General features: G+C 27.5%; 3 protein-coding genes and 3 long non-coding RNA genes across 8 annotated transcripts in view; all 6 read right to left on the bottom strand.

Moving 5' to 3' along the window:
- LOC130665783 (uncharacterized) overlaps positions 1–27,379 on the bottom strand; it is a 48,340-nt gene that overhangs the window by 13,018 nt on the left and 7,943 nt on the right. The gene's annotated exons all lie outside the window — the stretch shown is intronic.
- On the bottom strand, positions 593–2,922 carry LOC130665789 (uncharacterized). The gene is made up of 4 exons (XR_008989590.1): positions 2,905–2,922; positions 2,735–2,845; positions 1,359–1,471; positions 593–870 (listed from the first exon to the last, which is right to left on the bottom strand). It is a non-coding gene; the product is annotated as an uncharacterized LOC130665789 (long non-coding RNA).
- On the bottom strand, positions 5,183–7,916 carry LOC130665787 (uncharacterized). Its single transcript, XR_008989588.1, has 4 exons — positions 7,782–7,916; positions 7,566–7,681; positions 5,523–5,629; positions 5,183–5,449 (listed from the first exon to the last, which is right to left on the bottom strand). It is a non-coding gene; the product is annotated as an uncharacterized LOC130665787 (long non-coding RNA).
- On the bottom strand, positions 10,096–11,790 carry LOC130665788 (uncharacterized). Its single transcript, XR_008989589.1, has 3 exons — positions 11,641–11,790; positions 11,434–11,549; positions 10,096–10,363 (listed from the first exon to the last, which is right to left on the bottom strand). It is a non-coding gene; the product is annotated as an uncharacterized LOC130665788 (long non-coding RNA).
- Positions 13,308–14,144, bottom strand: LOC130665784 (conotoxin Lv15a-like). Of its 2 annotated transcripts, none has more exons than XM_057466373.1 (3): positions 14,007–14,144; positions 13,742–13,917; positions 13,308–13,657 (listed from the first exon to the last, which is right to left on the bottom strand). In XM_057466373.1, the coding sequence occupies exons 2-3, from the start codon at positions 13,892–13,894 to the stop codon at positions 13,472–13,474; spliced, it is 339 nt and encodes a 112-aa protein (XP_057322356.1). In that variant the 5' UTR covers positions 13,895–13,917; positions 14,007–14,144; the 3' UTR covers positions 13,308–13,471. The 2 variants fall into 2 exon arrangements, with proteins under 2 accessions (XP_057322356.1, XP_057322355.1); XM_057466372.1 differs by having other exon boundaries at positions 13,977–14,139.
- On the bottom strand, positions 16,914–25,749 carry LOC130665785 (uncharacterized). Of its 2 annotated transcripts, none has more exons than XM_057466375.1 (3): positions 25,656–25,749; positions 17,285–17,463; positions 16,914–17,200 (listed from the first exon to the last, which is right to left on the bottom strand). In XM_057466375.1, the coding sequence occupies exons 2-3, from the start codon at positions 17,438–17,440 to the stop codon at positions 17,030–17,032; spliced, it is 327 nt and encodes a 108-aa protein (XP_057322358.1). In that variant the 5' UTR covers positions 17,441–17,463; positions 25,656–25,749; the 3' UTR covers positions 16,914–17,029. The 2 variants fall into 2 exon arrangements, with proteins under 2 accessions (XP_057322358.1, XP_057322357.1); XM_057466374.1 differs by lacking the exon at positions 25,656–25,749 and adding an exon at positions 17,719–17,878.

Genomic DNA, 27,379 nt, shown 5'->3' with positions numbered 1-27,379 from the left:
TTAAATTCTACATGGGATCGCTTCGCGATTGAAGTGCGCAAAAATAAAAAGGAAAAATTACATCCCAGTAAATCACTATCGGATTAACCATTGGAAATTTACCGACACGGACATAAACTCTTGGACTTGTCACGTATATTTAAATAGTTTTATTTTATTTATTGGTTCTTCGCACGTGCCGCTTCGCGATCAGCTTAGCGTGGATGTGCCGTAGGAATTCGGAACGGGAATCGTTTATCTGGTATCCATTGGAGACGTTACTTGTAATCTATGACACGGAAGCGAGAGCTGCATACCTTGAGGATGAACATCAAGGTACTGAAAGGGCTCTCGCTGTACTGTCAATGATCTTTATTTATACATATATATAAACATATCACTGATAAGTAGATATAAAAATAAATTATTCATTTAACTTTGATGTTGATCCGATTTATAAAACGTTTGATTAAAATTATATTTGTCACGTGACAAATAAATTTTTAGTAGGAAAAGGACAAGGGGTAACATGGGTCGTTTTTTTCACAAGAAAAGGGGCAAAATGGACATGGAATAGGATAGCCATAAAAAATTGTGTAACAAAAAATTTTTAATTTTGAATCAGACAGAAAATTTTATTATATAATTTATATAATTTATGATTAAAAAAAAGTAAGGAGTGAATTTCTTAAAACATTTTTTTAGTAAATAATTGATTTAATAACAAAATATTTGATGTTTATAATTTTTATAACCTTGAAACAATTAAAACTTATTTTTTTTATATGAAAACAACTTTGTTTATGACTAATCATGCAATTCCACACACTCACGAGTTCCGTCCTCATATTCCGCACATATGTCGCCGCAACATTCGTCTTCATTAGTGCACTATAATGAAAAATAAATAATTATTCACCATACCACCATGAAAAAAAATTATAAAAAAATATATGTTAAAATATAAGAAATATATTAATGTATTTTTAATATATAACTTTTGGCCAATTTTCGCATATATTTTAAATGTAATTTGCATATATTAAAAATATATATACAATAAATTAAAAAAAAACGAATGATAAAAATTTGCGCATGCGCCATTCATCCCCGAAACCGAGGCAAAAATTAAAAGTTGACACACACTTCCTTGGTGTGTAATCTACTATATTTTTTAAAAAAGTAGATATTTCGGCCGACAATATATGCATGTAGGGTAAGAGCACCAGTACCCAGCCCCTAACCAGTAGCCAGCCGGTCATATACTTTAACATTGGCTCAAAATATATATAAATATAATTTAACATGGGGTGGCTGTCTATTGGTTCAGGGCTGGGTACTGGTGCTCTTACCCTATATAAAAAATATTTTGTACATACATTACTACCGGCTTTAAGGCAAGCGTACGCTTTGGCAGCAATCAAAGTGACTACCAAAATTAACAATAGAAATAACTTGACGTTAACCATTTTGTTGTAGACTACGTCTTTAGCTGTAAAATTATAAATTGCAATAATTGCAGATATTTATTAAAGAAAAACAGAGGTGGGGCAACACAGGCTACTTAAAGAAATACTAAGTTATCGGGGACTACACAGAGAAAAAGAATTTCTTGGCGGAAGAAATTTTTTGTGTTATAAATTGAAAACAAAATTTATCTTAAGACAAAGAAAAAATTTCTTGGTTCAGAAAATTTTTTCTTACTTTAAAAAAATTTATTCTCGCTCCAAGAAATTTTAAGTTTTCAATTTATTATTCGAAAAATTTCTTGAGGCAAGTAAAAATTTTTTTGGGACAAATCAAAATTTCTCGCACTAAGAAATCCTTTTTTTCTGTGTAAAATAATTTAAATCTTTTTCTAACTTTTATTATAAAATTTTTGGGTTACCCATTTTGCCCCCTGCTCAAATAGTTCTATTCGATACGAATAATTCGTAAGTTGAAACTATTTGCACACCCCTAGAAAATATTTACATATAATGTTATAAAATCCCAATGAAAAAAGTTTTTGTCTAATCATATAGGGGAAGGGGGGCAAAAGGGGGTAGGGTAGGCAAAACGGGGTATCCCCAAAATTTGATAAAAAAAAATTTTATATTTTAAATGGTTCTTAAACAACTCAAAATCACTTCTGTAAATATAATTCAGCGTTACTTTGAATTTTTTTTGATAAACTTTTTCAAAAATCAATTGTCAGTTGAAAAATATTAATGATGTTTGTTTTATGATAAAAAATATTAAAAATTTTTTTTCTTCTTTTGTATCCAATAAACATCCAGAAATTTTTTTTTTTTACATTTTTTCGGGGGTACCCCACTTTGCCCGCGGAAATGAAAAATTTTTTTTTTCAACGGTAACTGAAAATTTCTTCTATTTACTTTGAATATCATTAAAAAAAAAAAAGATTTTGCGTATTTGAGTCTTCGAAAACTTGGTATTTCCTTAAGTACCCCCTTTTGCCCCTCCCTCCCCTATAATTATGCATAATCATCTATATATGATTGGATCCAAAAATTGGCTAGGTCTAATTATATATGATAAGTATGCTGGACTCGTATATGATGAGTATTGTATTTTTTAATATAAAAAAAAATATATCAGAAAATATAGTTAAATTCGCAACATATATTTTCTGATATTGTTACATATATTTTGATCATATATGTTATTTTCATACGGGATGATTCGCACACCCCTATATATATGTGTATACAAATATATATACAATATATTATTTACAAACATTTTTACTTACTCCCTCGAAACTTTTAGAAAATACTTTTTAGACTATGCACTTGTAAAACGTCTTATACATTCTGGACGACCCAACTTGAATTATCACCATAAACTTGTTCTTATTCCATATCTATTTATATAATTGCTTTAGTAAAAATAAATATTAACGCAAAAAAATTATCTACTTACCAATATTTCAATATCACTGAAAATGGTCTCTACTTACGTAGCAATACGATAATAACTTTTTATCTTTTTTAATTACCGGTCAGTTGAAATGAAACTAAAGATATTATACATAATATTATTTTATAGAGTTATTTAAAATATTACTTATAAGTAGGGCCAAGAATCTTGCCTTAATTTGAAAATAACAATTAATAATTAATGGTGTCAAAGTTTCGATATTACGGCGAAAATATTGGTCGTTTAAAAAAGTTTTTAAAATAAAAGTTGTTTAAAATTTAATTTCCTAAACAAAATGTGTCTTATAATTTTCTTTTGTGACCAATAGTTTTACCGTAATTTCAAAATTAAGATTTTCATAATTTACAAAAATTTGAATCATTCATTATGAATCTTAATTTTCAAATTACGGTAAAAATATTGGTCGTAAAAAAAAATCATAAGAGACATTTTTTTTAGAAAATTAAATTTCCTACAACTTTTGTTTAAAAACTTTTTTTAGGAGACCAATATTTTTACCGTAATATCAAACATTTGAACCATTGATTTCAAAATTAAGGCGAAAATTTTGTCCCTCCTTATAAGTAGTTAGGAAAAAAAACTAAAATAAAGGTTTTTTCAGAGCTAATATTCGCGTCTATACTAGTATAATCCGTGTGATTTAGGAAACTAAACAAAATTAGGTTTTTTTTTTAATAATTTTGATGAACAGAATTATCATTTAAGCAACGTTTCGATCATTTTATTTGATCTTCATCAGACATCTATAATGAGGATGAACATCGAGGTACTGAAAGGGCTCTCGCTGTCCTGTCAATGATCTTTCTTTATAATAAATATATATATAAAGATATCACTGATAAGTAGATATAAAAATAAATAATTCATTTAACTCCGATGTTAATCCGATTTGTAAAACGTTTGATTTAAATTATTTTGTAATGTGAAAAATAAATTTTTAGAAGGGAAATGAGAGGGGGGGGGGGCAATACGGGTCTTTTTTTTAACAAGACTAAGGGGCAACATGGACTGAATTTGGCATGGTGTGCATTCCCATGGGAATCTAGACTGGATTCCCATATGGATTTTTTTGACAGGGTTCAGAAATAATGATAAATATATTTCTATATTCTATATTTTTATATATAACTGCTTTAGACAAGTAAAAAAAATATAAACGGAAAAAAATTATCTACTCGCCAATTCCGATATCACTGAAAATGGTCACTCCTTATGTAAACAATGCGATAGTAACTTCTTATCCTTCTGAATATTGTCCCGTATGGAAAAGCTATATATTGTTTAAAGTATATAAAAAAATACATGGTGAATATATGATAAATATATAGCGGCAAAAATATCTATATTGAAAAATATATGTTTTTTACATATATTGGATTATATATTTATCAATATATATTGCTTGTATATAATGTTTTGTATTTTTCTATATATATTATCTCATATAATGCTCAATATATTCTTATCATATATGGATAGTATATATATAATTTATAAGTATAATATAATAAACTTGATATATATATCCATATATTTTGACTCATATAATTAGTGGTATATGGTCTCTATATAATTGATTATATATGAAAGAATTTATATGATTAAATATATGGTTCGCGGTATATTGGAATTATATTTTTCCAGTATATTAAAACTTATATTTTTCGCAATATATTGAAAATTTTATTTTTTCAATATACTTTTTCAATTTCTACACAATTCCACAAAAAAAAGTCAAATTTATTATTTTTTCTCCTTCTTTTCATTGACCTTATATTTACTGGCAATAACCTAAGAAAACTAAAAAAAGTGCCATATATTTTACAATATATTGGAAACGATATATTTCGCAATATATTGGAAAACATATATAAAAAATATAAAAAATACTATATATTAATTAATATACTACTTTCAATATAATATGTCAATATAAAAAAGATATATTAAAATATATATGTAAAACATACATAAAAAGTCATATATTGATAAATATATTGATAATATATTCTAGCAATATATTTTTTTTCAATATATTATCATATATTAATACGGCAAAAATATAAATATTATTTTATATATTGTACAATATATCACATTATAATATTCATAAATTTTATTATATATGTTTTCACATATAAAGTTTTTTCATGCGGGGTCAGTTGATTACCGGAAATGAAACTAAAGATATACACAATGAAGGTTATGTCAAAGTTTTGAACGATGGATCAACGGGAGATAAAATTAAATACATAATATGTACAGATTGATATGTAATTTATTACATTAATTATAGATTACAAAACAAATACAGAACATATTTTACTTAAACAAAACATACAATTGAATCAAGACGAAAAAAAAATTTTATTTATATATTATAGCGGCATAATTAAATGATGACAATTCCATCAGTAATTTTTATTAATATCTATCTGTAAAATTTTTCGATTCATTTTTTATTTGGGGTTCAGAACAATAACTGTATGTTCGAAGTTTATTTTGAGTGAAGGCTGCCATCAGACCGCTTAAATAAATATCATTAAAATTAAAAAAATTATAAATTTTCTTCTGCATATATTTTTATTTAATAAACTTACAGGCGTATCTTCACCCAAAAAACTGGTGGTTAACCACTTGTTTTATAAGTGCATTGATCATCAGTACATACTAAGTCACGGCAGCATTTCATGTCTGAGTCATTACACTGAAAAATTAATAGATATTTATGTAATTTGGCTTTAAAATGGCGACTTACCGACAGTCGCCACGTTGGAAATGAGCCTAAGCCTCGCTCTAAAAAACTATAGACTTTTATAGCCGCGTGTAAGGCTTAACTTGACTATAGCATTTTCTCATAAAATTCATAAATTTTCGTAAAAGCTCTATGAAAATTTATGAGAATCTCTTATTCGATGATGCTTTTTAAACAGGGAAATTCAAGGCGCGTTTTTATGAAAACGAGTGTCAAGTTTTAAGGCGAGTTTTTTAAACTACACGAGTTTTTGTGAAGAAACTTAACGATACTTACACGGAGAAATTATTCTTTTACGAAATGCTATGGTGTCATAGTAATGCAGGACCATGTTGGCCACCTGACGAAAATTCAAATAAACATATGGAGAAATTACTATGGCCATAGCAAAAATAACAAGGATTATATCACAAATTACGTAATCATTGTAAATTTTACTATGATAATAGTAATTTTTGTATCTGTTTATTGCAATTTCCATTAGGTGGCCAATATGGTTCGGTATTACTATGACACCATAGCATTTTCAACAAGAATAGTTTCTTCGCGTCGGCAACCCGCATGGAAAAGCTATATATTGTTAAAAGTATATAAAAAAATATATTGTGAATATGTGATAAATATATAGCGGCAAATATATCTATATTGAAAAATAAATGTTTTTTACATATATTGGATTATATATTTATCATAATATATTTACTTGTATATAATGTTTTGTATTTTTCTATATATATTATATCATATAATGCTCAATATATTCTTATCATATATGGATAGTATATATATAATTTATAAGTATAATATAATAAACGATATATATATCCATATATTTTGACTCATATAATTCGTGGTATATGGTCTCTATATAATTGATTATATATGAAAGAATTTATATGATTAAATATATGGTTCGCGGTATATTGGAATTATATTTTTCCAGTATATTAAAACTTATATTTTTCGCAATATATTGAAAATTTTATTTTTTCAATATACTTTTTCAATTTCTACACAATTCCACAAAAAAAAGTCAAATTTATTCTTTTTTCTCCTTCTTTTCATTGACCTTATATTTACTGGCAATAACCTAAGAAAAGTAAAAAAAGTGCCATATATTTTACAATATATTGGAAACCATATATTTCGCAATATATTGGAAAACATATATAAAAAATATATTGGAAAACATATATAAAAAATATAAAAAATACTATATATTAATTAATATACTACTTTCAATATAATATGTCAATATAAAAAAGATATATTAAAATATATATGTAAAACATACATAAAAAGTCATATATTGATAAATATATTGATAATATATTGTAGCAATATATTTTTTTTCAATATATTATCATATATTAATACGGCAAAAATATAAATATTATTTTATATATTGTACAATATATCACATTATAATAGTCATATATTCTATCATATATGTTTTCACATATAAAGTTTTTTCATAAGGGAAATGTCGTAAACAAATCCATAGGGGAAACTATGAATACCTGGAATCTCATATAAGGATTTCATATAGAAAACTATGGGTACCCGGATTTCTATGTAAAATATTTATGTACATAGTAAATCCCCATGGAAATCTAAACTAGGCTTCCTAAAGATTTCTCCATGATATGGAGTCCCGTGGGAAATTATTGTAAGAATCCACATAGGAATCGGTATTAGATTCTTATATGAATATGGGGTGGTGTGAATTCTTATGGGAAACTACATAAGAACCTATGCAGGATTCCTATATGGTTTCCAATAGGAATCAACCGAAGCGACCATGCAGGAACCCATATGGAAATCAAAGTTGGATTCCTCTGTGGATTTTTTAAAATAGGGTATTGTTAATCAGAAGCAGAAAACATACCGGTCTGGACACATCCATGCACTGTCTTGATGAGACCATAGCAAAAATGGCTACCAAAAGAACTAATAAAAGTGTGAGCTTCATGGTTTCGTTCATTAAACTACCAACTGTAGACTCTGATACATTAAATTTTAATATTATATTGCATTATTATTATTATTATTATTATAAATATTTATACTGATATTAGAAATAAATAAATAATTTTTGACTTACGACTAAACTCGAAGTGACTTTCAGCAAACTGGAGAGGTATTTTGAGGGTAAGCTTTTGCCACAGGGTTTTTATACTCTAAAATTATCCCCACTAATTTTTTCAAGGTAAGTGATAATTTTTTTTTTCTTTCATATCCTGTATGACCATTTCGAGGAGTTATATAATAATTTTGTAGTTGAATTATTTAACGGAAAGCAATTATTTTAATTTGTTATGCCATTGATATATTTCATTTTAAATAATTATGCATGCGCATTATCAGTAAACCGCAAGGTTATAACGACCGGTAGATATTCAAATTGCACGAAAATAAAATATTTAAAAAATTAATATACACTGAGAAAATTAAATAATAGGAATTACTATCTAGTTATTCAAAAATTTTTCATAGGGGCCTTTGTACGAGTTTTCCTAAGAAAAATTTGGGCCTGAAATATATAGGGGTAGTAACTTGTGAGGGTGCCTACAAAAAAGTTCCAAAATTATCACAGGGGCTTTTATGGGCGTCTTTCTAGGAGAAATTTAGGCCTGAAAAGAATATGACTGATTACCTGGCTCCTATGAAAATTTTTGATTTTTTTGTCCAGGCACTTCTGCCGGTTACCATCCCCATTTTTTTCAGGCACGAATTTCTTCTAGAAAGACTCCCACAAAGACCCCTATGACTATTTTGGAACTTTTTTTGAAGACACCGTCGCAAGTTACTACTCCTACATTTTTCAAGCCCAAATTTTTCTTTCGAAGACTTTAATGACGGTCTTTATGGTCATGACCATGCAAATGCATTTAGGAACTCCTAAAAAAAAACTCCTACAAAAACCCGTGTGACAAATTTGGACCGGTTTTTCTAGGCACCCTTGCAGGTTACCTCCCCTAACTTTTCAGGCCCAAATTTTCCAAAGAAAACTCCATTATAGGTCCCCCAAGTCATTTTGGAATAATTTTTCTCGAAATATATTCTTTCTATATTTCAATTATATGTTCGGCTGATATTTTATATATATTTTCAATATATTTAGATTATATATCATTCTTTATATTTTATATATAGGGGAGGGTGGGGCAGAGCGGCCCCCCTAAGCCAATTATTATTTTTTGTGGCTTTCAACCATAAGATCACTTTACTTTTGTCCTATTTCGAACAAATGTATGGACATTTTGCCAAAATTCTGAAAAAAAATTTTTTTTTTTTGTGGGGCAGAGCGGCCCCTCTCCAAAAAGTGATAAAAAAATTTTTTTGTTCGTTCTTTTCTTTTTTAAATTGTTTTCATCATTAAGAATGTATTTCTTTCTCTTGACAACTATTTTTGGTCTTATATTACTCGAAAAAAATTTTTGAAAGCGTAAAAAATCGTTCACTCTCGATTACCTTAATTACTAATTTTTATTTTATAAAAAAAAACATCAATTCTATAATTTTACTTTATTTCAAAAATTTATCAACAAAAAAAAAAATTTTAATTTTTATAAATTTTTAGTGACCAAATTTGCCTCTTACATAGAGAAACGGCCGAAAAATATGGAAAAATAATTTTTTCGGAAGTTTCGGCTGGTCCATTTTGCCCCAGGTGTCATGCGTAGGGCTAGAAATGTGTAATTATAATAATTTTTTTTTAATTTGACGATAAAAATATGAAAAAATCACTTTTTCGAAATTTTGGACTTGTTCATTTTGCCCCAAATGTCATGCGTAGGAGTAAAAATGCGCAAACATATCGGATTTATAGTAATTAGTCGAAAAAAAAAAAATTTTTTTTTTTATCAAAATTTCAGGGGGGCCGCTCTGCCCCACCCTCCCCTACACCTACTATAATCTGCATATATTTTTTTTAGAAGTACCTACTTATATTTTTAATATAATTTAAATATACGTCACATATATTTTGATTATATTTTCCTTAGAAAGTAAATATATTCAACATATATTCACAATATATTCCATCAATTATATTTTAAATATAAAGCTAATATATTTAGTATATATTTCTTTGAACTTTTACTGCCTTTATGATTATCCATACAAAATATATTATACATATAACTTCATTATATTGAACATATATTTTATATGTACGAAAATCGGCCAAAAGTTATATAATCCTATATATTTTATTTATATATTTTTTATATGTAGCATATATTCTTTTATATTTTCATTATATTTGACGTATATTTTTGTTATATTACGTTTATATATTATTTATATGCAGAAATATATTTTTAATATATTCGTCATGTAAATTTTTTCCATGGGGAATATTTTAAGGTTTTAAACAATAGATCAACGGGAGATGAAATTAAATAAACAACATGTACAGATTGATAAATAATTTATTGTATTATTTATAAATTAAAATAAAAGTACAGAACATATCAATTTTTATAAAGCGTAAAGTTGAATCAAGACTTAAAGTTAGATCATATATTTTCTTTGTTGTCTGCATATATATTTATTTATTTATTTTATAAACTTACAGGCATTTCTTCAGCCAACAAGCTGGTGGTTAACTTACGGTTTTTCAAAACATTGATTGTCTTTACAATACATGCTTGCACAACATTTCGCGTCTTCCTGATTACACTAGAAAATTAATAGTAAATTACGTAACTCGGATTTAAAATGGCGATTTACCGACAGTCACGACGATTTTGTCTATTGGATTCTATGAGATTTTTTAAACAGGAAAGTTCCTATAGTAGTATGGGATTAGATCCCATACCATTCTGGGAACCATTCCCATAATGGTATGGGAATCATTCTCATACTATTATGGGAGATATTCCTTTTTAATAAAAACATACAATTATAGGAACTGCTCCCATAATTTATAGTCATAATTCCTATGTTGGTATAGGAAAAAATTTTATAGAATTATGGGAACCGTTTCCATAATTTTCTTTCCGTGTATATCGCGTGCCAAATGCCAAAAGGGCATATTACAGCAGTTAGATAGGGTTCCATGCCAAAAGGGCGTATAAAAAAATTTTTTTTTGCCATTCTTTTTAGAATCGCTCGAAACGTAAAGATCTGCAGAAAAAAAAATTTTGACTTACTAACGCCAAAAGGGCGTATCTTAAAATGTACGCCCTTTTGGCTTTAGGAAATTGTCGGTCTAAAGCCAAAAGGGCGTATAAAAAAAAATCAGGACTTTTAAAAATTTCGAAAAACAGTCTTCAAAATTGCCCGGAGAAGGTTGTTATGAAAAAAAATTTTGAAAAAGTCAACATTTTCGATGGTACTAACTTTAATTTTTCATCATCTTGGACAGTCCAATGTAATTAAAATAATCATCAACTTTAATTTTTAATCAACTAGGAAATTCCCAAATAATTAATGATTATAAGCTAGAGATAATAAAGTTCAATATTCGTTCTTATATTCAACGCCATGCGGAGCGTATGGTGGAAAGCTAGTGTTTGAGACATACGCCCTTTTGGCTTTGAAATTTTTTTTTTCATTTTTAGACTTAGAACATGTCTACAAAACGATTGACACAAAAAAAAAATTGTACGCCCTCTTGGTTCTTTAAAGCCAAAAGGGCGTATAATTTTTATACGCCCTTTTGGCATTTGGCACGCGATATTTATAAGTACGTAAAATTAAACGTCATTCAAAAATCATCATAAATGAATCATCAATTTGAAACATACATATCTACCCTCAGTGATGCACTGTCTTGATGAGACCATACCAAAAATGGCTACCAAAAGAACTAATAAAAGTGTAAGCTTCATGATTTCGTTAATTAAACCACCAATTGTAGACTCTAAGACATTAAATTATAATATTATATTACATTATCATTATTATGAATATTAATAATAGGATTAGAAATAAATAAATAATTTTTGACTTACAACTAAACTCGAAGCGGCTTTTAGCAAACTGAAGAGGTGTTTTGTGTAAAAGTTTTGCCGCAGAGTTTTTATATTCAAAATTTATCCCCACTAAATTTATCAAGGCAACTGATAACTGTTTTGTTGTTTTTTTTCATATCTAATATTGTAGTTTCGAAAAGTTATCGAACAATTTTTAAGTATAATTATTTCACAGGGTGCAATTATTCATAATTTGTTATGCTATTTCTTTTTTTTTTTTAATAATATTGCAGGTATATTATCAGTAAACCGCAAGGTTATAACGACTGGTAGATATTCGTATCGCATAAAAATTAAATATTTCATAAAAATTTATACACCTTATAAAAAAAAATTTTCTGTGGGCGCAATAGAAATGTAAACAATTGGGAATTAATATTGTCTCAATTTAAGCCAAATTTCGAGGAGATTTTGAATTTTTTAAAGATAAAAAAAAAATATATGGGAAGGGTGGACAGAACCGATATTTTTTTTTGCAAAACCATAAATAGAGTTGACCTATTAATTTTCCCATACAGTATTAATAATCGTTTTTTGTGACAGACACTTGAAATCTACAACATTTAGCGCCTATAGCCGGCAGCTAAAAATATTAGATGAGATACAGCTGGTAAAAAAGATATCTAATCGTTCTAATAGTGACGTCATCATCGGATCAAAAAATATTTTTTGGTTACATGTGCGATAGCAAACGACCAAAAAATATTGAAGTAACTTAAAGAGCCATCTTGTGACAAATTTCATCATCATTTGAATTCGTCCACTTACCGACTTCTCTCTAATTTTCAACAAATACTCAAAACAATCTTACACTGAAAAAAAGATTTATTTGAGCCAACTAAGATTTATTTGAGCCAAAGATATCGTATATTTGGATATGGCCAAATAAATATTTAATTGTGAGAAAGATATAATATATTTGAGTAGTTTAATTGCGTGAAATAAGTGATTTATTTGTGGTAAAGAAATGATCCAATTGCTACAAATAAATAAGGGCTTCAAATATATGTATAGTATCGCCAAATTTTAGGTTATTTGTCACAAATTTAATATCTTTACCACAAATATATCAATTACTTACCACAAATAAATTATATATTTCCGTCAAATTATAAAATTATTTGAATCAACTGTCATATTTTGTTGTACCAAATATATTTATTTGTCATTAAGAAATATTTAAAAAAAAGCCACAAATAAATTGATTTATTTGGGACAAATATTTCTTTTTTTCAGTGTACCAAATAAATAAACGCGGATTTATAACCTGCCATTTATAGGAACTAAATGTATAAATTTCAAATATCTGTCACAAAAACTAATGTATTTATCTAGTACAATCGAGTCTAAGACACGATCGCACTCGATAGATAAACTACTATTACAATTTTTACTAAACATTTGGTAATCAATGCCCGTATGAAAAAACAATACACGGTTAAAATATATAAAATCATATATGTTTGTACCATGGTACAACTAATGCATTTATTTATTGACATTAGTGTGTTGTAGTAAAATATATAAAATATTGGCCGATTTCCGAGGCCTATTTTTTCTCAATTTAACAGTGTGTTAAATAGTAACAAAAATCATAATGTGTTAAATAAATTTTATCACATACACATTGAATAAAATAAAATAAATGAGGAAATCAAAATATTTATTAGCAAATTTTTACAATGAATTTTGTAAATAAAAAAATCGACATCAAAAATTTTAAAAACCCGAAACATTTAAAAATTTTCATTAGTCATCTGTTAGAAATTTTTTTTATAACAAATTATTAGCATCAATCAGATTCAGATTTCTAATCTTCAGGTTCAGGTGCTTCAGGTTCAGGTTCAGGTTCTTCTGGGTCAGATTTTTTTGGTATAGGTTCTCCGGGTTCAATTTTTTCCGGTACATAGTCAACCTTAATGTCCTTCTCACACCACTTTCCAACGAAGAAATCTTTACATACTAGGTCGTCGCAACATTCGTCGTCATCTTCGCACTTTGATAAAAAATATATAATTTTACTATATTTTTACATTAATCAGTGATTGTTATAACGAATAGTAATATGTTGTGTTGATACCTCGTTGGACCGGGGAGTGCACTTTCTTTCTCCTCCTTCTTCTGGCATCGGTTCTTTTTTTTGTTCTTCTTCAGGAGATTCCTGAGCCCAAGTTTTAGTAGCAAATAAAGCCACTGACACAACTAACAATAAATATAACTTTTGCTTCGACATTTTCTATCAGATTAAGTCTTCAACTGTAAGATTATCAATTTTAATTTTAATGGCTATTTAAAATACAAAAAAAATTATTTACTTTATTATATAAAATAAATACGCGTATTACAGAATTCATATAATTTCCCTAAACTTTATGAAATTTCATAAAATTTTATAAAAAAAATTTTTCTTAGGTACAAGTACGTCTCGCATTAAAAAGAAAATTATTGTATATAAATTTTTAAAACAATATGCAAATGTATTATCAATATTTAAAATATTTATTTGTTAATCATTATCTTCCCCTCTTTATAATAACCAACCCCACTCGCGATCGCTTAGAAATTAGCATGTCACTCATTATTTTAATTATTTTCTTAATTGCAATACATAAGTGGACTAGTTTAAAAACTTCCTTCGATTAATCTTATTCTTATCAATATTTCAAGGGTACTAATAATTAGTCTACTTTACTTAAGCGCTGACCGATAACATAATTATTACTTTTATCATTTGCAATTACTGGTAGTTTAGAAAGTAAGTTTAAATAACGTGCATATACTTTTTTTATATACATAAAACTTAAATTAATTTAAATTACTCCGACAAATATTAATTTCATATTTTTATTTGAAATCTGCATTAATAAAAACAAAGTATTTGGAAAATCCAAAAGCGCACATAATACATCATTTTAATTAATTTACATATTTTACAAAAAACGTTTATTATAATTTTTTGATAAATCCATTTGTTCAAAAGTTATTGGAGCTAGAAGTCGACTTATAGTAAATTTCGAGATCTTTTTACTTTTCCGGCGAAACTATCAGGCTTGTCATAAATTATTATAGGACCATTATTGTAGACAATTTCATTCCCTACAAATTATCTTTGATAAAGTTTTTTCGGATTCCGCATAATTTTCTAGTTATTTCCATTTTAATGTAATAATAGAAAAATGATATATACGATTTTTGTAGGCTAAATAGCTCCCTCTTTTATGACGTCACTTTGAATGTAGCTGCCTTATGACGATGACTAACATCTCTAGACGACGCATGCGTATTCAATTAATCATCACGCGCATGTGTAAAATTGTCTCATCCAGTGTACCTCGGGTGGTTCAGATTTTTACTCCCACTCTGGGTGTTCTATGCATGTGCTAAATTTTTTCCCAATTTTTCTTACGCATGCGCGGTATAGAAAACGATCAGTAGGGGGGGGGGGGTGATCTCCGAGGTCATTCTCTATGCGGGGGAAGTTTAGATCAGTGCACCGTCAGCTTAATTTTTTAACCTCACTTATATCGCTCTCCATGACCAAGTGGTAAATCTTCTTGTACTTGAATACGGTTTGCAGTTGGACGTGGGTTCGAATCCCAGTCTGGTTGTCGAATACATTTTTTACAAAATAGTTGTAAAATCTTTCGGTTCTCTCCCCCATGAAATAAATTTATTAAAAAAATATATGTTAAATTATAAAAAAAATATATTTTTCATATAAAAAAATATATAAAAAATACATAAATATATATAAAATATGTATTAAAAATATATTCTAAATAGCTAAGTTTTGGCCGATTTTCGTATATATTTCATATATTTTAAATATATTAAATATATCTTAGAATATATAAAAAAAATTTTTTTTCATGGGGGCTGAGGTTTGGCCCATTGCCATTGAGATTAAAAGGAGCTACCAGACATTTTTAACTCATAAACCGACACCGGCAATGACCGAAGGGGTAAAACGACCAGAGCTTCATAAAAACTAAACGACTAATAAACTTCTACACGGAAAGAAAATTATAGCAGCGGTTCCCATAATTTTGTGAAATTTTTTCCTATACCATCATAGGAATTACGACCATAAATTATGGGAGCGGTTCCTATAATTATAGGAATGTTTCCCATAATTATAGGAATAGTTCCTATAATTATGGGAATGATACCCATAACACTATAGGAATGATTCCTATAATTATAGGAATGGTTCCTATAATTTATAGGAATACTTTCTATAATATTATAGGAACCATTCCCATAATATTATGGGAATGGTTCCTATAATAGTATGGAAACTATTCCCATAATATTATGGGAATGATTCCCATAATGCAATTGGAATGGTTCCTATACCATTATGGGAATCATTCCCATAATATTATGGGAATAGTTCCCATACTATTATAGGAACCATTCCTATAATATTATGGGAATGGTTCCCATATTATCATGAAAAAATTATTTTAAAGAAGTGTGGCAATCACTTCTACAATACACAGAAATATTATTAAACATAAAAACAAAAATTCAAACATTGAAAAAAAAAATCGTATTTGGCAAAAAAACATTAAAATTTTTAGCAAAAATTTTTTGTCAGCACAAAAAATTCAAGAAAATTCAAATTTTGGGAAATTTCTACACTATTGTGCAAAAAAAAAATTTTATGATATTATAGGGATGGTTCCCATAACATTATGGGAATAGTTCCCATAATATTATAGGAATAGTTCCTATACCAATATGGGAACCATTCCCATAATGGTATGGGAACTATTCTCATACTATTATGGGAATGGTTCCCATAATATATGGGAACCATCCCTATAGTAGTATAGGTACTATTCCCATACCATTATGGGAACCATTCCCATAATGCATAGCAAAACTTCCCATAATTTTCTTTCCGTGTACCTCCATTAATTGACACGAATTTAATGGCATTTTTCTTCCTCCATTAATTACATAAACTATTCTATCCATCTAGAGACATCGAGTATATTACCGATGCTCCAAGATGTCTGGCATGTTGTTAATAATAAATTACTCTTCTATTAATAATGAAGGCCAATGAAATAACAATAAACGTAATGATATAAAAATTATATGAATTAATACACAGTTTTAATTATCATTTTATAATTTTTACAGTACATTGGGTTATAAATTAAGAATATAATGCATTCATATATATTGATATTTAGAATTCACATTTTGATATATTAAATAGAAACAGACTTTGGATAAAATCATTAAATATAATTTTTTCAAAAATATTACATGTAAATAATTTTGAAAACCCGAAAGTTGAAAATTTTTCAGTAGCCACCTGTTAAAAAAATTTTGTAATAACAATAAATTATTGGCATTACTCAGTTTCAGATTCAGGTTCTTCAGATTTAGATTTTTCAGGTATAGGTTCTCCAGCTTCAATCTTTTCAGGTTCATATCCTCCAGTGTCAATCTCTTTATCACACACCCATTTAATTAACAAATTTTTACATATTAGACCATCGCAGCATTCGTCGTCATCTTCGCACTTTGATAAAAAATTTATAATTTTGTTATATTTTTACATTAAATAGTAATTGCTAGAATGAATAGTCATATGTTGTGTTGATACCTCATCGAAATGTGCAAGACACTTTCCTTCTCCTCCTTCTTCTGGCATCGGTTGTTCTTCTTTTTGTTCTTCTTTAGGAGATTCCTGAGCCCAAGTTTTAGTAGCAAATAAAGCCACTGACACAACTAACAATAAATATAACTTTTGCTTCGACATTTTCTATCAGATTAAGTCTTCAGCTGTAAGATTATTAATTTTAATTTTAATGGCTATTTAAAATACCAAAAAAATTATTTACTTTATTATATAAAATAAATACGCGTATTACAGAATTCATATAATTTCCCTAAACTTTATGAAATTTCATAAAATTTTATAAAAAAAATTTTTCTCAGGTACAAGATCGTCTCGCATTGCAAAGAAAATTATTATATATAAATTTTTAAAACAATATGCAAATGTATGATCAATATTTAAAATATTTATTTGCTTACATTTTAGGTGATGTCACCGGTATATCGGCCACGTACTGTCAATTATTGATGATTATCTTCCCCTATTTATACTAACCAACCCCACTCGCGATCGCTTAGAAATTCGCATGTCACTCATTATTTTAATTTTTTTCTTAATTGCAATATATAAGTGGACTAGTTTAAAAACTTCCTTCGATTAATTTTATACTTATCAATATTTCAAGGGTACTAATAATTAGTCTATTTTACTTAAACGCTGACCGATAATATAATTATTACTTTTATCATTTGAAATTACTGATAGTTTAGAAACTCAGTTTAAATAACATGCATATACTTTTTTTTTATTCATAAAAACTTAAATTAATTTTAAATGATTCCGGCAAAGATTAATTTCATATTTTTATTTGAAATCTGCATTAATAAAAAAAAATTATTCGGAAAATGCAAAAGCGCACATAATACATCGCGTGCTTAAAGGTAAAAGGGCTTATAACAATTTATGCGCCCTTTTACCTTTGCAAAGGTAAAAGGGCGCATACTTTTTTTTTTATTGCCAATCGAGTAGTAGACACATTCTACGCTTAAAATTGAAAAAAAAAAAAATTGAAAGGTAAAAGGGCGTATGTCTTTAATTATACGCCCTTTTACTTTTAAGAATTCGAAATTTTGGTGATCTAAAGGTAAAAGGGCGTATCCTGTTTTTTCGATTTAGTATCAGTTATAGGTCAGAGAAAGAAAAAAAAATGCCTCTCCAATCAAAATTACCACTCCACAATTTAATTTATAAGAGCAAATATTTATTCAAGTGAAAAAACGAATGAAAAATGAAGAAAAAATAAATTCATCAGGGTATTGGTCCTATGCCATCGCCATCGTCAGGATCATCTGTACCTAAGATTATAAAAAAAAAGATTTTTAATTTTTTTTTTTAGAACATAACTTGATAATAATAAAAAAATTTATAAACTATTATCATCGCTGAAAATTGGACTTTGATAATACCGATGAAAAAAAAAAAAAAAAAAAAAAAAAACAGAAAATAGAAAATGAAACCTTGATTGAAAAATGAAAAAATGCACCTTTGAAAAATTAAAAAATCTAAAAGTACATTTTATTTATGTGGTTAAATCAATTTTCACTGCACTCATAGAATTTAAAATTTTTTAAATGCATTTTTTTCATTCTCGAATTATACATATTTTTTACATCAATTGTTGAATTACAAAAAATATAACAAACTTAAGATTCGATCAAAATCAAATAAAGAAATTTGGTTTTTTACTTAAATAGATATTTGTTCAGATAAATTAAGTAATGGAGTGATAATTTTTATTACTCTTGCAATTTTTTCTCTTACTCTGACCTATAATTGATAACAAGCGAAAAAACAGGATACGCCCTTATGACTTTAAAAAAATTTTTTCTTAAAACCAAAAGGGCGTATAACAAAAAAAAATTTTTTTTTGTTTTTTCCATAGATTTTAATGTTTTCTACATTTTTACATTGATTGGATCGAAAGAAATTTTTTTAATACGCCCTTTTGGTTCTAGTAACGCGTTATTTAACATTTGGTATAAAAAATACGATTTTTTTTTATGCGCCCTTTTACCTTTAAGTAGTAATTTTCTTAAAGGTGAAAGGGCGTATGTCTTGAGATACGCCCTTTCACCTTTAGGATACCAACTTTTTTTTTTTCACAGATTTTTACGTTTCAGACAATTTCAAACCGAATGGCAAAAAAAAAATTTTTTTATACGCCCTTTCACCACAAATCCCTATTAACCCTTAGCTATAAGCCCTTTTACCTTTAAGCACGCGACATAATTTTAATTAATTTATATATTTTCGCATGATAAAAATTGTTGAACCTTATAATTAAATATACTTTTGATAAACATAGCTATTCTATCAATAAATACATTGGTGTTGTAGTAAATTTCTACATGATATTTAAAAATTACCGTCAGTGATTTTAAATAAATATTTGCCGCGGCCGGGATTCGAACCCTGATCTCCCGCGTGCGAGTCCTAGCCTCTGTCTGTCGGTCCGATGTCTCCTTAGGACAAAGACTCCATGACTTGCAATACATATTGTTAGAAGCTATCTCTACAAATCGTTTATTTTTATCTATCTGGTTTATAAAAATTAAAAACTAGATAGTAATTTGTTTGTTGCCGTCTGATACTTAATCCTATTATATTAATCTGATCGACATAAATTACTATACAGACAGTAACTTTCTCATATTGTGCAGTATTTAATCCAAACTTTTAGTTAATTTATATATTTTCACATAATAAAAATAGCTGAACCGTATAACTAAATATATTACTAATGTTCAACAATAATTAAATATACTTTTAATAAATTTTGCTGATAATGATAATAATAATAATGATAATGATGATAATGGTAAATAGTAATGTAAGGATCAGGGTTAAGATTATAAAATTATAATTATAAATAATAATTATAATAACAACATTATTTATTTAATAATTGTTACAACCACATATCAAATAACATGAACCAAATGGAACAAAATCCAAACAATTTGTTTTTTTAATTTTAATATTTAAAAAAAATATAATGGATGTCAATAATTTAATAAACCATCAGTTGACAATTTTTCAATGGCCACCTGCTCAAAATATTTTTCTTTGTAACAAATTATTGACATCACCCAAATTCAGGATCCTAATCTTCAGAATCATCATATATAGGTTCTTGAGGTTCAGATTTTTTAGCTCCAGAAGCTTTAGGCGGTTCATAACATGTCTTTTTAACCCCCCAATCTCGACATTTTCCACTGCAACATTCGTTATCATCTTTGCACTTAAGCCAAAAATATATTATTTTAATTAATTTTAACGTTAATCAGTAATTAATGTAACCTGCATTAATTTATTGTGTACATACGTTCGCCTCGTTGAGAATGCAATCTTCTTCATCTTCCTGAGCGCTAGCTTTAGTAGCAATTAAAGCCACTGCCACAGTTATCATCAAAAACAACTTTAGCTTAAACATTTTCGATGAAATTAAGCCTTCAGCTGTAAGATTATTAATTCCAACTTTAATTGCAATTTTAAATTTTTAAAAACCAGTCACCAAGGCCGAGAGGTAAGTTGGCGTAGTGTTCAAACTTGGTGACTGGCCAAGCGTGGGTTCGAATCCCAGTGATGACCGCGGTAATTAAAAAGCGACATTAAAAAAAAAAAAATTATTTATGTTTGTATGTATGTATCTACATACACAATTTGATTATTCGGTTCGAAAGTTTTGGAATTAGTCGTAAATTTCCAAATTATCCGAAAGATTTCGAATTATTCATAACTTTTAAAATTACTATAGATTTTAATCGAGGAACTTCTGATTAACTTTCAAGTATTCAATTTTAATTTAATGGAGAGCCGTTTTTTCTAAAGTGACCAGAGATAATTATTTCGTAATACTACAATATATTACAATTTATATTAAAATATTACAATTTTTAGTTGTTCAAAAGAAATTTCGGAATTACCCGCACGAAAAAATATATATCCTGGCAAAATAGTATACATCTGGATTATATCTTTAGTATTGTCATATGTATGCTATTTTGAGGGCATATATTTCCGGGTATATCTTTTTCCGTGTGGCTATTTGTCAATTTTCGAGTTATTAAAAACTCTGCGAATTATTTGTAAACTTTCGATTAATTCGAATATTTACGAATAATTCGAAATTCAAATTATTCTATTCGAAGTTCGATTAAATACGAATGCTTTTTAAGTTCGAACTATTTGCATTTCGCACAGCCTTAATATATATATATATATATATATATATATATATATATATATATATATATATATATATATATAGATATCGCAAAATCTATTAAGATTTGCTTTAGATTAATATAGATTTCATAAAATATAAAATAAAATTTTTTTTTTTTCAGGGTCGTGAAATTTTTATAAACAATACAAATATTGTAATATATAAAAGTAGATCTTAAATTTTTTTTTCTAGTGATAAAAAAAAATTGTAGACCTCAAAAAAATAAAAATTAATTTTTGTTCACGTTTTTAAATAGACAAAATAATTATTCAAAATTTAACAAAAAATATTAAAATTTATTATTTATATTTTAAACAATTGTTGGCTTACATTTCTCCTGATGCTGTCGATATATTGACCAAGTACTTTACGAATTACTAACTTATATTGTAATCTATTTATATTAACCGTCCCCGCTCGAATTATTATATAAATTCGTATTTTTTTTCTTTTTTTTTTTTAATTGCCTTTTGAAATTAGATTAAAAATAATTATTAGCCAGTTTCGTAATTATCAATATTCCGAGGATACTAATAATTGTCTAATTTTACTAAAACGCTAGTCGATAACAACATTTTTTATGACTTTCCTGTTTGGATAGAAATTAAACTTAAACACAATGTATTTTAAATATTATTCTATATTTTTTTGTCTTCATTAAATTGGCTTATATATTAGGGTGTGTCGAAAAACAAAATTTTTTTTTTTTATTTCGGGCACCATTAGAAATCAATAGTACATGACAAAATAAAAATTCTGACAGAAGGTCAGTTTCTAAATTCAAGTTTCAGAGGTAACTCGTCGCGATTTTTGATTTCCCATTTAAATATCATGGGAAAAAAAAAATTTTTTAGTTTGGAATTTTATACCTCGGCAATGGCTCATCGTACAGATAAGCACAGGATAAATTTTTGTAGAAAATTTAACGTTCTACAAAAAACGTCTCTTAAGGCAACCATGTAGATTGTTACTTTGTTTGTTTGTTTGTAGGAAATAAACAAAGTTTTATAATAATAAATATTGCTGTTCTATTAATAAATACTACCGATGAAATAGCAATAAAATTAATGATATAAAAACAATAAAAATAAATACACAGTATCAATTATCATTTTATAATTTTTACTGAACATTTCGTAATAAATGATACAACTAATCCATTTATTTATTGACATTAGTATGTTGCACTAAAATATATAAATATTACCCGGTTTTCGAGACTTATTTTCTCCGTTTGACAGTGTGTTTAATAATAACAAAAATCACGGTTAACAACATTATTTATTCAATAATTGCTACAACTACATATCAAATAACATGAACCAAATGGAACAAAATCCAAACAATTTGTTTTTTTAATTTTAATATTTAAAAAAAAAGTATAATCGATGTCAATAATTTACTAAACCAACAGTTGACAATTTTTCTTCGGCCATCTGCTCAAAATATTTTTTTTTATATCAAATTATTGACATCACCCTAATTCAGGATCCTAATCTTCAGATCCTTTAGCTTCAGGTTCGTCAGCTTCAGGTTCTTCAGCTTCAGAAGCTTGAGGTGGTTCATAACATTGCTTTTTAAACACCCAATCTTGACATTGTCCACCGCAACATTCCTTAGGTTCTTTGCACTTAAGCGTAAAAGTGTATTGTTTTAATTGATTTTAACGTTAATCAGTAATTAAAATAACCTGAATTAATCTATTGTGTACATACTTCTGCCATGTTGGGAAGGCAATCTTCATTTTTTTCATCTTCCTGAGCGCTAGCTTTAGTAGCAATTAAAACCACTGCCACAGTTAACATCAAAAAAAACTTTAGCTTAAACATTTTCGATGAAATTAAGTCTTCAGCTGTAAGATTATCAATTTCAACTTTAATGGCAATTTAAAATTTTAAAAAACCAGTCACCAAGGCCGAGAGGTAAGTTGGCGTAGTGTTCAAACTTGGTAACTGGCCAAGCGTGGGTTCGAATCCCAGTGATGACCGCGGTAATTAAAAAGCGGCATAAAAAAAAATTATTTTTGTTTGTATGTATGTATCTATTAGAACAAACAAATTTTTTTTTGTTCTTCCAAACAGGTTCAAAAGTTTTGTTTAGATAAAAAAAGAAGCCTGTGAGAATTAGAGCTCTCAATATTAATATTAACATTGTCCGCATTGCACTTTTCTATTTCCCATAAGAATAACATGGAAAAAATTTTTTTTACGTCTTCTGATTTTTATAAGTAGCTAACGATGCGTTATAGGAATAATTGGGAGGCATATTTTTGTATTGAATTGAATGCTCTACATAAAAAGATTCTTATCATTTTTTGAGAAATCTATTTGTTCAAAAGTTATTTGAGGTTGAAGTCGAATTCATGTTAAATTTTGAGATTTTCTTACTTTTCCGGCGAAACTATCAGACCTATTAAAAAATATCATTGGACCTTTTTTGTAGACAATTTTATTCCCTACAAGTTATTCTCAATAAAGTTTTTTTGAATTCCGCATTGTTTTCTAGTTATTTTTATTTTAATGTCAAGTTCATAAAAAAGTGGTGTTCTGATCGATTTCAAGAGCTCGACATTGAAATGAAAATAACTAGAAAACAATGCGGAATTCGAAAAAACTTTACTGATAAAAATTTGTAGGAAATAAAATTGCCTACAAAAAAGATTCTATGATATTTTATGATAAGTCTGATAGTTTTGCCGTAAAAGTAAAAAGATCTTGAAAATTACTCTAACTTGACTTCGAGCTCTAATAACTTTAGAACAGATGGATTGATCGAAAAATAATAAGCGGCCTTTTTTGTAGAGCGTTCAATTTCCTACAAAAATATGGATTAGTCAATTTGATCTATTGATTTGTTCACGAGTTAAAAATACTCAGTTAAAAAAAAACATTCCCCGTGTTATTTAAATGAGAAATCAAATTTTTTGATGAGCTAAGCCGCTATTGGACTTAAACCCTTTTGCCGAGTGGCATAATTTTTTATTTTCTATATACTACTAGATTTTCTGGTATAGCAGTAAAAAAAAATCGGTCTGTCAGTTGACCCTGCGGGCCAGCCCCAAAACTTCCCGCTGTTTTCGAGCTCGCTGAGCTCGAAAACATTATTGTGAATATATTTTCGAGCTCTTCGAGCTCGCAAATACTTTTGTATGCCATTGTTTTGTAAAAAACCATTTTTTAACATTTCTTTCTTCCACGATATCTCGCGAACGAATTAACCGATTTTGATGGTTGAGGTGGCAATCGACGCGTTTTATCAAGTTCTAAAGCTGGTCGAATTTTGAAATTGATTTATTCAGCCGTTTTTGAGAAATTTCAAAAAAACCAAGGAAAAAATTTTTTTTGAATTCTTTCGTCAACGGTTTCTCTTGAACGAATAAACCGATTTTGATGGTTGAGGTGGCATTCGACGCGGCTTATAGAGTTTTAGAGCTGATTAGATTTTGGAATCAATCCATCGAACAAATTGGAAGTTATCCAAATAAAACATTTTTAAAAAAATTTTATTTTTGAAATATCTCTGAACGCACCCTACCGATTAAGTTCAAATTTCTACGGCCTCAAGACATTAACAAGCCGCGTCGAATGACACCTCAACGATCAAAATCGGTTTATCCGTTCAAGAGTTATGAATATTTACATACATACATACGTACGTACGTACGTACGTACACACATACATACACTCGGACATCATCGTGAAATTAGTCAGGATAGCTTCCTAGGACCTCGAAACGTCGACATCTGATGGAAATTCGATTTTCGTAAATCGGACCGAAACCAATAACTTCCCGAATTTTTGAAAATTTACAATTTTCTTAGCGGGAAGTTAAAAATATAGCCTTAAAATTACACACCCTAATATATATAATATTTATATCGCGAAGTCTAAAATAAAAATAAAATTTTTTTTTTTTACAAGGTCGCGAAACTTTTATAAACAATATGAATATTGTAATATATAACATTAGATCTTAAATTATTTTTTTTAGTGATAAAGAATAATTGTAGACCTCCAAAAAAAAACATTAATTTTTGTTCACGTTTTTAAATAGACAAAATAATTATTCAAAATTAAAAAAAAAATATTAAAATTTATTATTTATATTTAAAATATTTGTTTGCTTACATTTCTTCTGATGTTGTCGATATATTGACCAAGTACTTTGCGAATTACTAACTTATATTGTACTCTATTTATAGTAACCGTCCCCGCTCGAAATATTATAGAAATTCGTATGTTTTTCCTTGTATTTTTTTTTTTTTTAATTGTCTTTTGTAATTAGACTAAAAAAAATTATCAGCCAGTCTCGAAATTATCAATATTCCAAGGATACTAATTATTGTCTAATTTTACTAATGCGCTGGTTGATAACAACTTTTCTGTTTGAATAGAAACTAAACTTAAAAACAATGTATTGTAAATATTATTTTGTATTTTTTTTGTCTTCATTAAATTGGCTTATAAATAAGGGTGTGTTGAAAAACAACATTTTTTTTTGACACCATCAGAAATCGATAGTAATTATTAATTTTTTTCTTACATTGAGATTTACCGAAATTTACAAGATTCGAAATTTGAACAAATGAAATTTTTTTACAAGACCCTGAAGCTTTTTTAAAAAATTAAAAAATTTGCAATATAAGGGAAGGGCGGGACAAATAGAACCAGTGGGTAAAACGGATCACCCCAAAAATTTTTTTCGTTTCAAAATTTTTTATTAAAAAAATCTTTTGTACTTTTTTAGGGGGTGTTCAATTTTTCTCGCCCAAGGGAAATTTTTCTTTCCATGGCAACTGGAAATTTTATTTGATTACTTCAAATGAAATAAAAAAAAAAAAAATTCACCGTGTTCTTATGCATGAAAATCTATTATTTCTTTAGCCGACCCGATTTTCTCGTCTTTCCCCATAGATGTAGATCTCATTTTTTTTTTCTTCAGTATTTAAAATTTCTATTAATCAGTAAAAAAAATTTCATGTTAATAAAAAAAAATGTGTTCATTTCAAATATTTTTTTGCTCACATTTTTCGATATATCGATCGATTACTTAGTGAATCATCAACTTTCATCATATTCCATTCATATTAACTTTCCCCATTCGAATTATTTTACGAACTCGAATGTTTTTCCGAATTTATTTTATTTTTTTTTATTTTAATTGCATTATATAAGTGGACGGACGTTTCAAAATTATCTTCAGCCAATTATCTATTTATCAATATTTCAAGGGTACTAATAATTAGTCGCTTTTACTTAAACAATGAACGACAACGAGTTTTATCATCGAGAATTCGCGATTGGCAAAAAACTGAATTTAAATAAAATATATTTATTTCTATTGTTTAGAATTTGAGTTAACATTTGAAAAGTTCTTAGAAATTCTTATTTGAAATTCGCGCCATTTAAAAAAAAAAATTCACACCTCATTCGTTGCAGTAAACAAATAAATAACTAAAAATTTGTATATATAAATTTATATATCAGTCCCACGGAAATATGTCATTGTATACATTACAAAAAAAAATTAACGTCTTTAATTTTTTTTTTCATTACGTTGATTTTAATTAAAATTTTTTTCCCGCGAAATTTATAGAAAATTTGGATTTTTTTTTCTTCTAATTTCTATAACTTTGTGGCATTTCATTTTAAGGAAAATTTCCGTTAAGAAAATTTGTAGGTAATTAGATGCACTTTAAAAGTTCTCCATACAATTTTGCTGTAACTCATATATTTTAACTCGTATACATCATAGAAGTCATATTGAAAAAATCGAAAAAAGAAATAAATTATATTTTTGACGTTTAACGACTAAATTATTACAGTTACAGAAAAAAAGTTCAAACAAATTT

Source organism: Microplitis mediator, chromosome 3, assembly GCF_029852145.1.
Source record: "Microplitis mediator isolate UGA2020A chromosome 3, iyMicMedi2.1, whole genome shotgun sequence".
In the NCBI taxonomy this organism is placed as follows: Eukaryota; Metazoa; Arthropoda; class Insecta; order Hymenoptera; family Braconidae; genus Microplitis; species Microplitis mediator.
Note: the sequence above shows the minus strand (reverse complement) of the source record. Positions and strands in the feature narration are given on the sequence as shown.